Source organism: Artemia sp. Qi Xiang Cuo, chromosome 5, assembly GCF_049724085.1.
Source record: "Artemia sp. Qi Xiang Cuo chromosome 5, ASM4972408v1, whole genome shotgun sequence".
NCBI lineage: Eukaryota > Metazoa > Arthropoda > Branchiopoda > Anostraca > Artemiidae > Artemia > Artemia sp. Qi Xiang Cuo.
In genome coordinates, this window is record NC_142798.1 from 79,580,696 (window position 1) to 79,596,774 (window position 16,079).

At 34.1% G+C, this 16,079-nt stretch overlaps 1 protein-coding gene across 1 annotated transcript in view; it reads right to left on the reverse strand.

Moving 5' to 3' along the window:
* LOC148952579 (putative G protein-coupled receptor CG31760) overlaps positions 1 to 16,079 on the reverse strand; it is a 578,976-nt gene that overhangs the window by 450,899 nt on the left and 111,998 nt on the right. The window contains exons 4-5 of the mRNA XM_089089961.1: positions 13,285 to 13,396; positions 1,455 to 1,587 (exon numbers count right to left, since the gene is read on the reverse strand). Of these exons, the coding sequence (XP_088946087.1) occupies positions 1,455 to 1,587; positions 13,285 to 13,396 (245 nt within the window). The remainder of the gene's footprint in view (positions 1 to 1,454; positions 1,588 to 13,284; positions 13,397 to 16,079) is intronic.

Consider the following 16,079-nt stretch of genomic DNA (forward strand, 5'->3'; position numbering starts at 1 on the left):
GGATGAAAAAATACTAACAGCAAACTGGTGAAGATGGCATGTCTGGGAAGCTGCCAAAAACAGGCAAATAATAAGAGAATATAATGTGAGTTTACAACATGAGTTTTCTAGTATTCGTAATTAGGCGTAGTTTTTCAGACAAAATTGAACAAAATTCCGGAGTTAATCATCATAAAACCTGATCCAATCTGATATTTTTGGTAAAAGTATTAATTAAGGTCAGACATTTTAAAAACATACACTGCCATCTGTTAGAGCTTTTATAATCCACCAGAAGCCCTATAGGATTATATATTGAAACTGTTTGCTTTTGCTAAACGTGGGCCGGTCTCCCCTATACCAATTTTGATATTTAATTTTGCCCAACTGTAAGCCTTTGAACTGAATTCTCAGAAGAAGCTGTTACCTAACCATAATGTGATTTGTGTCAAATCGCTTTTGTGGTGTTTATGTTTTCTGGAAATTGGAAGTAGGATAGTGGGTCTCTTATATTATACTGTTTCAGGAAAAGTAGAACATGGAAAATTTTAAAGGCCGAGTTTTAGTGAAACATAGAATGACTAGTTTCTAAAGATCTATATTCAAAGGACCTCGGGAAGTATTAGTAAGATCCCTCCCCCCTCCATCACAGAAGCGGCTACACAAGATGCTGCCTACGCCCATTTATATAGGCTTACTTTCAACCTCTCACTCGTTGCACGAACGATTTCCCCACTATTTTTCCCAATACTTCAAGAACCAGGGACAAATTAAGGGCAATAGTATTGGGGTAATATGTATTTTTCACAACGCCTCAAGAATAGAATGGCTAATTGATCTGTATTTGCTTCAATCAATAAAATTTCCACAACTTTATCGGAAGCAGGGGGGTGAAGGGGAGGAAAGCCTCATTAAATACAGGAGGAGTTCTGATTATTTAAGTTTTAATATCACTCTGTACTTTCATTTGAAAAGAAAAACTTTTTTTACTCAGACAGTGTAAATACATTTAAAGGAAATTTATTTACACTTTGCTTGCATGTTTAAATAAATTTCCTTTAAATGTATTTATCTAGGATAATATTGTTCCGGCTAATATTGCTTTTTTGAGGTTAAATAACTACACTGTTTGCAATGGCGTGACTCCCTTTGATGCTTAAGAAGGGCACTAGAGTTTAAACTTTCTTTCTGTTGAACCCTTTTTTTAACAACCCATGGCTATTGGATTAATATGATCATCTCTGGGGGAGGAAACATACTTTGCTTGTATGTTTAAACATTTACCGGGAAATAAACATGTTAATGTAACTGCAGAAACTGTAGTTATAATTGATAAAACTGAAAATATAGCTATAGAAAAAGGCCAATATGAACCTCCTTAAATGATACCCTGAACATTTTCATTCTTATTCGTATGCCACATACCTATGCTACATACGTATGCTACAAACATTCTAATGCCATATGCTACATACCTAAGAGTCCAGTCATGGGGCACAATGCAAGGCTGGTCATCTACGCATGTTTCACAGCCAATGGCACACTTTTGACATCTATATATCCTGTCGTAAATGTCACTTTCAAATCTGGCTTTATCTAAGTACGCCACTGAAAAACAAAAATATTAGAAAAATCTAAACTGACACTGATCCGATATATTTTATAAATAAAAAAAAGAGAGATCACTTACTCAGTACTCTCTTTTTAGCTTATTTAAAACAAAAATTATCTAAGAGAATCTGGATGCATAATAAATCATTTTTTCTAAAGTTTTTGTTGATATTTCATTTTAATCAGAATCGTTAACTATTATGCGAGGGCTGGAATAAAAAGCAGTTCTCCCAAGTACAAAACTCGAAGTCTCCTTACCCCCCCCCCCAAAAAAAAAGAGGCGTGAACTATTTCACCTTTTAACGAAACCTACTGGCTGGATAAAATCTCTATAATGATAAAACTCGCTTGCCTTCAGGACTCAGTCATAAAAAAAGAAAAATGACATATACTCCTTTGTGAGGCTCAGAATCCATCTTATAATTCCTCTTTATAAATATACGCTTCAGCTATCCATTGAAAATCACCATATGATGTTTTCATATGGGTGATTGGTTAGGATTTACGGATATTAACCAATTATATTAGTATAATGAGTCTTCGTAGTTTTGAAGATGAAATTTCGCTTTTCCAAATATTTATTTTTTCGTCCAGTATCTGAAGTTTCTAAATCATGGATGCCAAGGTCAATCGTTCGTTGGACCAATTTTTCTTACAACACATCAGTGGCCAGAATTTACTTATATGCTCATTTTTCTTAAACATCTGTTGTACAATAACTTGACCTTCTACGAAAACTTCACAGTACTGAAGGTATTTTGACGCGCTGGCGTACCCATGAGTGACAGACACACCACCACAAATGAAAGATGGCAGTAAAAATGTCTCAAAACAAATAACATACTGACTACAGAAATAATAAAATACCTCACACCTATGAAACACTCCAATATGAGTTTTACCCCATCCCCAAAAGACAAAATAAAATCCTGGCTACAACCCTGTGTAGGGTATTAGCTTGAAATTCTCTTTTAAGTAGTTTTTTAATGAAGTCTGATGAAGTCACGGTGCTAGGTTGTCAAAAGATTGTATCTACAATGTCTCAGCTACGGCTAGGGGCACAAATTATGGCTTTCGACATGCAGCTGAAACCCTTAGGAAAAATTAGATTTTGGGATAAATTTTGACTTGGAAAAACCAAGGGGTGCTTAGCAAGGACAATAAACTTTTGCAAAAAAATGTGGTTGTATTGATTTTCAGTGCTAATTTAATGCTGATATGCTTAAAATTTCAAGCCACGAAGACACCTTATTTAAAGTATCAGATCCAAGGGGACCCCGACTGAACACAAATCCAGAAATATGAGTACTCTTATTAAATGAGCTCTAAATACATTTACTTAATCAAGCATGCAGTTAAACCACAATATAATGCATAAGATTCTTACAAAAAAAGTGGTGAAAATTTGTCTACATTCAAGGTTACAAATGGATAGAGATCAGAACAGCAACAATCATATATAAAGATTGCAACAGCCTTATAGAAGGATTACAACAGCCTTATAGTTGCCACAGTCCTATCGAGGGATTGCAACAACCTTATAGAATGATTGCAACATCCTTATTGAATTGTTGCAATAGGTTTATAGAGGGATTGCAACAACCTTATAGAAGGATTGCAACAGCCAACCCAAATTCTATAGTTAAGCTACTGTTCAAAATTACTGCAAAACTATTTCCAAAATGTAATAGAATTCCTAAATCTTAATTCCTGGGCAGAACAGCCAACAAAAATTTTACTAGTTATCCTTTTAGTAACCATTAAAATAAAGATATCGTGTGCATTAAAAACGAACGAAAATTAATTATAAAAAAAAATTTCTAAAAAAGAAGCTTCAAAGGCAGCGCAATAGCACTCTTCAGCAAAGTTGAAAAGTTCAAAACTATGTTCAAAAACTATCTTGTTCAGAAAACTTGAAAGGTTAAAACACTATGTATTTGGATACGATACCCCCTAGTCTCCCCCCCCCCCGCCCTTGCGGGAATGGCTTTAAATTACACAATTCGCTCATTGTTTGCATATTGTATTTGATATCGGGGAAGGGGGGAAAATTGACCTTTTGTGTCCAAATTTTCCAAGGCCATTCTGTTGAAGTTTTCAGGGAATGTTGAGGGAATATTAAACTAAATCAAAACAAACTATATGCTTGCGGGTTGTCAAAAGAACGTATATCAGAAATAATTTAGAGTATTAGTTGGAACTTTAAGTGAATGATGAGGGGGAGGATCAATCGCCCAAAGGTAAGACGCGCATGCTATTACTGCTTCTACGACAACTACTACTAATAATACTACTGATACTACTATAACTCCTACCTCAATCACTGCTACTACTACTATTGCGACTACTGTTCCTAAGGGGACTACTACTTAGGCTAAGGGCATTAAAGTGAAAATCACAGCAAATGTTGAGGGAGAAGCTGAACTGAATAAAAACACATTTGTGCATATCGGTTGCCAAAAGAACGCGTCAATTATAACTTAGGAACGGCTTAGCGTACTAAGTTGAAACTTCCAGGGCATATTGGGGGGGGGGATTTGCAACTGAGTAAAGGCAAAATGTGCATACTACCACTGCTAGAACTTTTTCTAGTACTACTAATAAAACTACTACTATTCCTACTAAAACTATTAAGACTCCTACTGCTACGAAGGCTAAGGTTATGAAGTTGAAAATTTCAGGGAATATTGAGTTGAACTAAATCAAAATACAAATTTGTGCATGGAGGTCGTCAAATAGACGTGTCCAAGAAATGCCTGAGGGCACTAATTTGAAACTTTCAGGGAGTGATGATGGAAATGATCAACTGACAAAAAGGCAACATGTGCGCGCTAACTCTTATACTACTACTACTACTATTACCATTACTACTACTACTACAACTGCTACTTCTATTTTGACTATGGCTAAGGGTATTGAGATTATAATTTCAGGAAATGTTGAGTGCAAAAGTAAACACTATGTACGTGCTAGTTGTCCAAAGGATATATAAGCAATATCTTAGAGACAGCTGAAAGCAATAAGTTGAAACTTCCAGGGCATGACGAGAGGGATGTTCAACTGATTAAAAGTCAATATGTGCATTCTAGTCCTGATACTAGCACTAAAGCTGCTACTGTTAGTACTACTGCTACTATTACAATCACACCTACTGCTCCTATTGCTAATACTGTGACTACTACTACCACTAAGGCTAAGGGTGTAAATGTGATTTTTTTTTTATTATTAATTCAAAATAAAAGCTAAGACTGACATTAAGCAAGAGACGAGCAGAAATAAAATCAGATATTATTCAAACTTAATTTAAACAGTAATCATTCTCAATGAATAATTGAGGGCCAAAATGTACATAAATTACAATGATTAGTTATATCAAATCTAAAACGAACAGAAATTACTATAAACAGGAATAGAGCTAATACCCTTTGAACCTTAGCCTATATAAGCCGGAAAATCGTTTGGGTTTTAGTGTAGACAAAATATATTTTAAACGCTTTCTCTTTTGTAACGTGAATAAATCCAATAGCTGGAGCTTCCAGAACCGACTATGAATATATATATAACGGTCAACCTGCTTTCATTAATTATTTTCAGTAATCTTTATTATTATTGAAATTTTAATTCTTTTTTTTTTGTTGTTGTTGGTAATGTTTTGACCAATAAAATCCACACTGTCCGAAATAAAAATTGTTTTTAATAAAGTGTAAATAACGCTCTAGCTTTAGAAGGGTCTTACTCCTGTCTGTGACGATTTCTGTGCGTTTTAGGGTTTACCTAATTATTTCCTGTAATTTCCTTTTGTTTTGGTTCCCCCTTATCATTGATGTTGTTTTATGTATATTTTAAATTTTAATTTCTATCTGCTCGTTTACCGTATTGTTTCAATTTATATCTGGCGGTTCATTTTATTTTGAACTATTATTTTAATTAATATCTGCTTGTCTTCGGTTCAATATAGCTCTTTACTTTTCTTTGGAGCTCATCTTTCTTGTAATTTTTTTAAATTATTAACTGCATATGGAGTTTTTTTTTAAATAAAATTACAATATAATTTTTGACAAATATTTTTATGATAACCAAATAATAATAGCACTTAGCATTTTATACCGAAAACATTGGCGAAATATAATAGCATTTAGAAAAAATAAAAAAAAAGTCAAATTTTTTTTTATATACATACAGCTGTTTTAAGTTCCCACTTGAGAGAGACGTAAAAATCCAATGAAATCACACTTTGTGCATTTTGATTATCAAAAGGGGGTATCAGCAATAGGGCCGTTCTTTTACTCATCTATGTGCTCAAATTTTACATCTTTTGACAAAGAACGCTTAAAAGGGAAATCTTAGCACTAAGATGTTACATCTTATGGCGTTCTTTTGCAAACGTCTTTCATCATTCTGCCCTGATAAACGGTCTACGAACAACGATAAGCACATCATCAAAGTTCTCTCATAATTGTTCTATATGGCAGAAAGATGGCGTCTTTGACACTTTCTGCTAACATCAGTGAGCTGTAAGATCTTAGAACTAAGATGAGTTAAAAGAGCGGAAATCTTTGCAGAAAGATGTGAGATCTTAGATGTAAGATCTTACTGCAAAAGGACCTTATATGTTAGGAACTACATGGTGTGTGAAGTTGAAATTTATATTATTTATGAATTAAATTGAAAGAATCAGAAAATGAGGAAGGAACGTAGAAACAAATCAAAAAGGCACTCAACTGAAAACAAAATATATCTTTAATTTTTCTCTTTATTTAGCTTTAATAAATCCAAAACAATTAAGGATTTCAGCAATGAATGTCAGTATATATATCAAACTGCCAATCCATATTCATTTGTTTTTTCAGTAATATCGGTTATGATGGCTATTCTTTTCTTTTTCTTTTTATGTTATGTTACATAAAAACACATTACTATAAAAAATGATTTTTTTCAGAAAATTCAATATTCTTTTCTGGTCCTTAAAAGGCATGGGGGCCCTAATCCTCCTTGTTTCTGCTTGTTTTGAGTTTTACTCGGTTATATATTGTAATTTCTGCTCACTCTGGGTTTCATTTATTTATTGGTGGTAATATGTATTATTGATGGTAATCGTTGAGGTGATGTGATGATAATTTATTTATTGATGGCCATTTGTGATAGTTTTATGCCTGAAAAATTATTTGACTTTATTTCTGCTCATTTTTGGTTTAACGTAGCTTCTTTTTTACCTTTCAAAACCTTCTTTTGCGGAAAAAGTTTTCTGAAATTAATTCAAAACAAAGTAATGAGTAGCATTAAACCAAAGACGAATAAATATAAAATCATATGTAATTCAAACTTAATTAGAACAGTAATTCCCTGTCAATAAATAATTTAACCCAAAAAATGAACCAAAGTTGCACTGTTTAATCATACTAAACATAAAACAAACAGGAATTACAACAAAAAGAAGCAGGGCTCATACCCTTTCAGGCTTATAGAATTTTATACAGGAGAAACATTTGGGGTTTACTGTAGACAAAATATATTTTAAATATTTTCTCTTTTTTAAATTCAAAATAGCTTGGGCTTCCAGGACCGAATATCACCTGCTTTTATTTATTGTAAACGGTCAACCTGCTTTTAATTCTTTTCTGTAATCTTGATTGTTATTGAAATTTTGTTTCTTTTTTTGTTGATGGTGATTATGTTTTGACAAATAAAAACCGCACTGCCCGAAATAAAAATTGTTTTAAGTAAAGCGTAAATAACGCTCTGGCCTTTAGAAAGCTCAGGGGACGTTAGTCTTACTTCTGTCTGTGCTTTTTAGGTTTTGCCTGATTATTCACTGTAATTCCCTTTTGTTTTGGTTCCTACTTATTCATTGATGTTGTTTTCTGTTCATTTAAATTTGAATTATTATTTTAATTTATATATGCTCGTTCATTATATTTTTTTAATCTATATCTGCTAGTTCATTTTATATTGAATTATTATTTTAATTTATATCTTCTCATCTTTGGTTTAATCCAGCTCTTTACTTTCCTTTGAAAAACTTCTTTCTTGGAAAAATAGTGACGAAGACCACACTGCCTTTCCATTACAAACATCAAAACAAGAAGAACAATAGGGAACTCTTTTCATAAGACAGTGAAAATTGTTTTAATGAATATTTCGGTCCTATGTCCAAGGGTCGTCCTCAGAAAAACATAAATATATAAGAGAAGAAAGACTTAGACCAACATGCGACCAATTTAGTCGTATTAGAATATATCGAGCAATTTTCATTTAGTTTTGATTTGTTGTATATTGTTGTTCTTCTTTTATATAGTTATGTTTTGCTGAGAATGGCCCTTGGACATAGGACCGAAATATTCATTAAAAAAAAATCCATTGTCTTACGAAAAGAATTCCCTGAAGTTTTTCTTGTTTTTGATGTTTCTTTCTTGGATTTTTTTTTAATTATTAACTGTATATGGAGACTTTTTTGAATAAAAATAAAATAGCTGATTTGTCATAATTTTTATATACACACGGTTGAGTAAGTTTCCACTTGGCCAGCTCAAAAAGTCAAATTTCATTGGCCTTGGTACTTCAAAGCATAAGCATCCAACTGACTTTATTTCCGTGTCTCCATGAAATCATGCTGCATGAGATACTTTTTTTCAGACATGATACCCGCATTAGCAGAATTTCCAAAAAACACGCTCTGACAGGAAGAATGAAAGGTAAAGAATAGATACATAACCTTTAAAAAGATATTGATCCTATGATTATCAAAGTATGCTCTGCAATTCTGTCTGCAGTGCATGAGACATAGATTACCAGTGAAAGACGGTAGAAGGCTGATAGAGAAATTGCGTGACTAAGAATACTTTTTTGCAAAAGTATGTCGTTGATTTTATGAAATACTCTAGCTACAAATTTTATTTTTTTCGAAAATGTTAAGTTATGTTTTAAATAAGTTATCAGTATATAATGGTCAATTGTAACGAAATTAGCAGCAGATTTATCATCAGCTGCTTCGTTTTCTTAGGGATTATTCACGTTTTCAGCCTTGGCTCAAAACAATTCTCCAAGTCTGTGGATGTTTTAAATTAATCTATTGAAGCCTCAGTGGCTCTGTGGACGGTTCTTTTTTGTATTTGGTTAAGGATTTTTGTGTCCACGGTTTGGTTTGAAACTCCAACGGTGGATAGATACAATTCGGCATTAGTTGATTCAAAATAGGTAATTCAAACACTTGGAAAGAGTGTCGGTCGTTGGTCTGGATTGCAACACTCTCGGTTTTGTCATCATTCCGGTGGATCAAAATTGCATATGGGTGAAGGTGATCACATAATTTGGGGATGATCCAACTTTCTTTTAGGAATATGACCTAAATGTAAGGTCATTTAACACAAAAAAATAGTCCAAGCTTCAGACTTGGACTATGGACTATCAGAAGCTCAGGAACTCACTCGTTGACATTGAAGTACGATAATTTATCAGGGGAATTTGTTATTAGTTAATTAATGCATTAAACTATGAAGTGAGAACCCCAGAAATCTAAAAATTTCAAAAAGAACAATCGTTTATGTGAGACTATATATTTAATTTTGAAGTTCCCCTTTTGTTTTTTTCTGGGTGTCTTCCCAAAAAACGTCGAAACTTAAAAGCTCGTAGGCAATTTCAAAGGTAATAGAAAGTTGAAGGTGGGATTATTCAACTTAAAATATCTGATACCTTCTAAAGCCTTGTAAAATAGTCTGGGTAATAGAAAGTTGACAAGGTAATAGAAAGTACACAAGGTAATAGAAAGTTGAAGGTGGGATTATTCAACTTAAAATATCAACTTAAAATCTCTGATACCTTCTAAAGCCTTGTGTACAGTAAAATAGTCTGGGTGACTTTGGAAGGGGAGGTGACAGGATCCGCAAAACTTAGGGGCAAGGGTGTTAGGTTACGCAAATTGCAAATTTAAAGCAGATGTTTCACGAATATCTTTAAGGAGAAATCTTAATATGTTTGCCATTATGTAATCAAAATCCTACAAAGATTTCATCGCGTCTTGTTGTACTTGTTTAAGTGGCTCCTTCGCAAACAAAATATTTCCATTAATATCCATGGGCTCACCTACTTTTGAATATAAAATAAAACTAATCTTCGTAATATTAACAGATAGTACTCTTAAACTAGTAAAAACACAGAAGCTTTTTAAAACACGATTATCCTTCAAAATCAAACTATGAAAACAGCGACTAGTCATCAGCAAATGACGTTACACAAGAACATGGCAGGCAGAAACTCGCCGTTTCCACATACACCAAACACGGTAAGGGACCTTGTACTGAGCCCACAAGTTGCACGAAACGGGGCAGAAGTGACTTTTTTAAAATCAAATAATACTATTAGGGAAACTTCGCCCTTTTCCCGACAATTATTCTGGAAATCAATGAGGTGAATAGCAGTATGACTAGTAGAGTGGCCCCTCCGAAAAATAAACTGTGTACCCCTTTATAGGTCATGCTTCGTGAGATGGTCATAAAGGCGGTGATAGGCCACTTTCTCAAGTATCTTGGAGAATAACGACAATATTGAGATTGGTTCCAGTTACCCATGTCTGACTTCAAGCCTCCTTTGAACAGAGATATTATTTTAGTCTATTTCAAGGAATATGGGAAGATTCTTATTTTCATGGATATTTTAATAATGTCAAGCTCAGAAGGAAGTAGATACATCATCTGGTCTTACATGTGCTTGGATTTGCACATCAATTTACAGCATAATTTGATTTAATATTCTGAACAATTTTCATAACCTCATTATCTGTAAATTTTTCAAAACCGAAACTCCAGCCTTTCTTCTCGAGGATCCACAAGCTCATCTAAGAGAAAACCTTTTTAGTCATTTCTATCACTCTCATGAACTGAAGATCTTATTTTTGAATAAAATTGACCGAAGTGAATGGCGACAACAACTTTGTCACTTACAGACGTGTTATTGATGTTAATACAAGGAGAATAGCTGCAATTTTTTCTTCCCATGAATTCGTTGATAATTTACCATGTTCCTTTAGTATCACCCTTACGCTCACTGCACTTCTCACTAAAACATCTCTTTTTAGCTTGGCGTCACAGAAAGGTTACTCTGTTCCGCGCCTCTCTGAAATTAAATAAAAAAAAACAAGTTTTTTTAACTGAAAGTAAGGAACGGCGTTAAAACTTAAAACGTACAGAAATTATTCCGTATATGAAAGGGGCTGTCCCCTCCTCAAACGCCTCGCTCTTTACGCTAAAGTTTTTCATTGTTTAAAAAAAATAGAGCTGTGAGAAAGTCAAACTTTAGCGTAAAGAGCGAGGTGTTTAAGAGGGGACAGCCCCTTTCATATACGGAATAATTTCTGTTCGTTTTAAGTTTTAACGTAGTTCCTTAATTTCAGTTGAAAAAACTTGTTTTTTATTTAATTTTTGAACGTTTTTGAATTAATGCAGGTTTTTATTTCGGCTCACCGTACATGAATAATTAAAAAAAATTTGAATATTAATTTTACTTTTATTTGGTTAAATGGCTTTCTCGAAACCTGTTTAATTTTATTGACGAATGTTTTTGTTAGTAATAAATATACGTAACTCATGAATTAACTTATGTAATAAACTTCTATATTCATGTCTTTTTAATTCACACGTTAGGGGGTTTGTCTCCTATTCAATACGTTGCTCTTTAACCTTAAGTTCGAATTTTGTTTTAATTCTTTAAAAATAACCCCTTAATCACAAAGGCCGTTAATTAGAATAAATAGTTCTTATGAAAGTACTAAAAAATCTTTGGCTTAAAGAGCGAGGTATTGACTTGGGGTTGAACCCAATCCTATACGTAATATTTTCTGTCGTTTTAAGTTTTGATGTTGCTCCTTACTTTCAGTTAAAAAACTTGTTTTTTTATATGTAATTTCTGATCTTTATTTAAATAATGCTGGGAAATCTGGCGCCCCCTTCATAGCAATGTCCCTTCATCCATGAAAACTTCTTTCATGGTAAGATCCTCCCACATAACCCCCGAACTACTCCCCCCCCCCCCCGACCAGAAAAAATTCCCTCTGAAAATGTCTGTATACTTCCCAATAACCAATACTATATGTTAACATTTGGTAAATTTCATAGCTTTCAGCCCTCCCCCCGGGGACTTCGGGGGATTAAGTAATCTTAAAAGACATAGTTATCATATTTTCGACCATGCTGAACAAAATGGCAATCTCAAAATTTCGATCGGGTGACTTTGGGAAACAAAATGAGCGTGGGAGGGGGCCTAGTTGCCCTCCATTTTTTGGGCCACTTAAAAAGGGCATTAGAACTTTTAATTTCCGTTCGAATGAGCCCTCCCATGATATTCTAGGACTACTGGGTCGATACGATCACCCCTGGAAAAAAAAAACAAAAAAAAACAATAAACACGCATCCGTGATGTTTCTTCTGGCAAAAAATGCAAAATTCCACATTTTTGTAGATAGGAGCTTGAAACCTCCGCAGTAGGGTTCTCTGATACGCCGAATATGATGGTGTGATTTTCATTAAGGTTCTATAGCTTTTAGTGGGTCTTTCCCCCTTTTTTCGAAAATCAGCCAAATTTTCTCAGGCGCGTAACTTTTGATAGGTAGGACTAAACTTGATGAAACTTGTATATTTGAAATCAGCGTTAAAATCTGATTCTATTGATGTATCTATTGGTATCAAAATTCCATTTTCTACAGTTTCGGTTACCATTGAGCCGGGTCGCTCCTTACTTACAGTTACTTACAACGAACTGTTTGATTCCCGAGATCAATCGGACCCTGGGTAGTCAGATATTCTTCATATAGCAGATTTCTTTTATTTCTCTCACTTATGATTTTGTCAGTTATCCATGGTTTTCATGGTTCATCCTTCTTCTGTCTGATATCTCGCAAAAGGCACGTTTTATCATAAATTGGCTGTAAAATAGACGTAAACTTACAGTAGGGAAGTGAAGAATCATTAATTATTTCTAACACAGTGTCCTTGCTGCGATGAGCTGAATTCCTTGGCAAATTCATTCAGATATTCTTTTCTAAGTGCACGCAATATTACTTTCTTTGACCTTGTATAAACTTTTTTAAGATAAGTTAAGTAAGCCACAACTGAGATATAGTCTGAACCAGGGTGGGGAATCACATCTGCACAACTATAATTCAAACAAGTAGAACCAACGAAATCATTATGAATCAGGGGAGCAAAGTGACTTGAGCCTTATTTTCAGGCCACCCACATCCAACAGGGAGTTCGACACAGGTTATCGTTTTGAGTGCAGTGTTCAACGCGGCGAAAGTTTTTTCAGAGCCCGTGTTCAACCATGCTTTTCTAGCTCATAACAATTTTAAAGAACTCGTGTACAACACGCTTGGTGCCCGTAAGAAGAAAAAGCTTTAAGGTTTTTCTGGGTTGAACATGGAGAACCTGAAAATGATTTTTGTCTATCCCGCTTAAAACACACTTCAATCCCGCCCGGTGCCTGAAAACACAGCTTTGATATACGAGATGAAATACAAGCTCGACTCCGCGACCCTATGATTAAAAGTCTTGTCGACCACGCGCTTTTTCCGACTGAGCTAACAGAGCTTGGGTATTTGTTTTTTTAATTTTGATGCATTTAAATATAAAGAGAAATGGGGACCCCAGAAAGGGGATTCTTCTGGAACTAACAGACATAGTCAATTATTATGTAGGATTAACTTACTTTCAGCTAGGGTTCCATTGAAACTGTTTCCTCCCTTTGGATAGTAGAAGCCCCTTTTGCACTGACAGATGTAAGATCCTTTTACCCATCCTCCATGAGCCTTTGAAATACACTAAAAAAGAGGTGATATTTGAGAAACTACAAATGATTAATCTAAACAAAGAAAAAAGCACATGGAAGGCTTGGAATTTTCCTTTTTTGCATCTATATAGTGATATCTTCCGCTTTTCCACTCGTTTTCTGTGTTTTAAGTTTTTCTATTTTAAGATAACTATCAAAGAGCAGCTAATATACACTGAATCATTTTTTTTCGTCCATTGTAGTTATCAAATTGGTGAAAGTGGTGAAAGTGATGAAACCCATGGCTAATTAGAGTTATGCCAAGACAGATAGTCTCTTTGAGAGGTAAAGCTAGCATAACTTTTTCTAAATTGTACGAAATGATTCTACCGCTCCAATTTTAGTTTTTGGCATTTTTTTGGTAATATTATACACAACTATTATCCATCCGCTGTGTTTTTTTAACAACCCAATTTTCTGGATGGTAAGTTACCATAAAAAAAAAAATTTTTTTGGCATTTTTTTGGTAATATTATACACAACTATTATCCATCCGCTGTGTTTTTTTAACAACCCAATTTTCTGGATGGTAAGTTACCATAAAAAAAAAATATTGTTTGGCATTTTTTTGGTAATATTATACACAACTATTATCCATCCGCTGTGTTTTTTTAACAACCCAATTTTCTGGATGGTAAGTTACCATAAAAAAAAAATATTGTTTGGCATTTTTTTGGTAATATTATACACAACTATTATCCATCCGCTGTGTTTTTTTAACAACCCAATTTTCTGGATGGTAAGTTACCATAAAAAAAAATATTTGTAACAAGTCAAAAACTAACGTGTAAACACAATTATTGGACAACATTAAAAAAAATTCAGATTGGATCCAGGAAATAAAGTAATGTCTATTGAAAAAAAATCAAACCACATATTATTTATTGTTTATGGACTATATAGTCCATGTCTTCCACTTTTCAACTCATTTTTTTATATATTCAATGAAAACTGTTTCGAATATTCAAATTTCAAGAGAACCATCAAAGAGCGGCTAATACACCCTATTTAATTTTTTCTGTCCATTGTAGTTTCTTTCTAATTCTTATTATAGTAAAATTCACCTTTGAGATTTAATACACACAGGGAGGGGTCAGGAGGGCTGTTGACTCCCCTTCAGGTCCAAAGTTACCTGAATATACGTTTAATTCATATGAAACACCTCTCATGGAAAGTTTGAAAACATGGACCTTAAGCAATTTTTGAGGCTCTCCCCATTACAGGAATCATTGCTCAGTACCCTAATAAGTAATATGCAACTAGACGGCACGCAGTAGCCTAGCTGTTAGATCTATTAAATGAATGGTCAGTAATAGCGTTTAATTGTTTATGGACTACATGTATGTTTAGGAATGAATTGCATACCATGGGCCAGTATGGCCCCTGTGACTAGTAGGCTGTCTAAGTAGCTTTTTGAATTTTTGCTCGATAACATTTTGGCTCTATTTGGATCAAGATGGCTGATTTATGGATCAAAATGCTACAATACGATACTTATCTCTGGTGTGATCTATTTTGCTACTCGAAAAGGTTACTAGATCATTAAATGTTCAGGCGAATGAACACTCTTCCAATAATCGAAGAGGGGTTCTTCAATTAGTTACGACGAGGAGCGACAAAACAATAATCCAAGTGCATCCTGATTTGCAGATAGATTTTATTTGTGTTATTACACCCAATGTCCACCAATATTAATATATAACTTGATAAACAGAGTTTACAACACTTCCCACCATCTTACACGCACCCTTTGCTATAAATTTTTAAACATAGTTATGCTTATAAGGTATACATTGACGATTTTAAAATGATTTATAAAACGATTCGATGGATGGTAAATATTCTTCACGAAACTTTGACTCGAAATTGTTGCATTCACATGGATAAATCTCATGATGCGTTATCAAATCATGTATTTCATCACAGAAAAGCGTTACTTAAAGAGGGAAAAACTATTAAAACCATCACTTTTTCCCTTAAATGAGTTCACTGAGGGTTTCAGGGAAAAACTATAGGAATCTAATAATAAATTTTAATCAAGTGCTTTTTATCATCCCTTTAATATTTCCACGCAAAACCTAGAACTATAAACTTTTCCAACAACTCCTGCACTGTCTACAGCTCCGCCTCTCTGTAGTTGTGCTATTGCTGGTAGTAAGAACATCAAATCATAATTAGAATTCTAAACAGAAACTAGTGGGAAGTGCTGCAGTTGATAATTTAATTTGCATGAGTTTTTGGCCTCCTCCAGAAAAAAAGTCCCGAAACAATGGGGCTAATCAAGTGGCAATGATCCCTCGCGGCAACTTCCTAATTACTAATGTTCCCCTATGTACACCACAGGTTAGTTCACTTTGAATTAAGCTTCATTCTCTTCATCTATTAATGACCTGGAATAGCATATGTGATGCAGGCTTGAAATAGACTTATTTTTTTGTTTTACTAACATCATTAAGGCCTTGTTCATGCAACACTCCTCAAATGGTCCCGAAAAAGTCTCCAAGTGTCTCAAGTGGGCTGAATCAATCAATCTTGCTGATACATCTTCGCTCAATACAAAAAAAACTTTGCAACGGATTCATTATAGCTCATATACCTGTTCCTAGGGCGCTTGATATTATTTATCCCTAACAAGTCACTTTTTAATGGGTCAGTAATTTCTCTGGTGACAAATG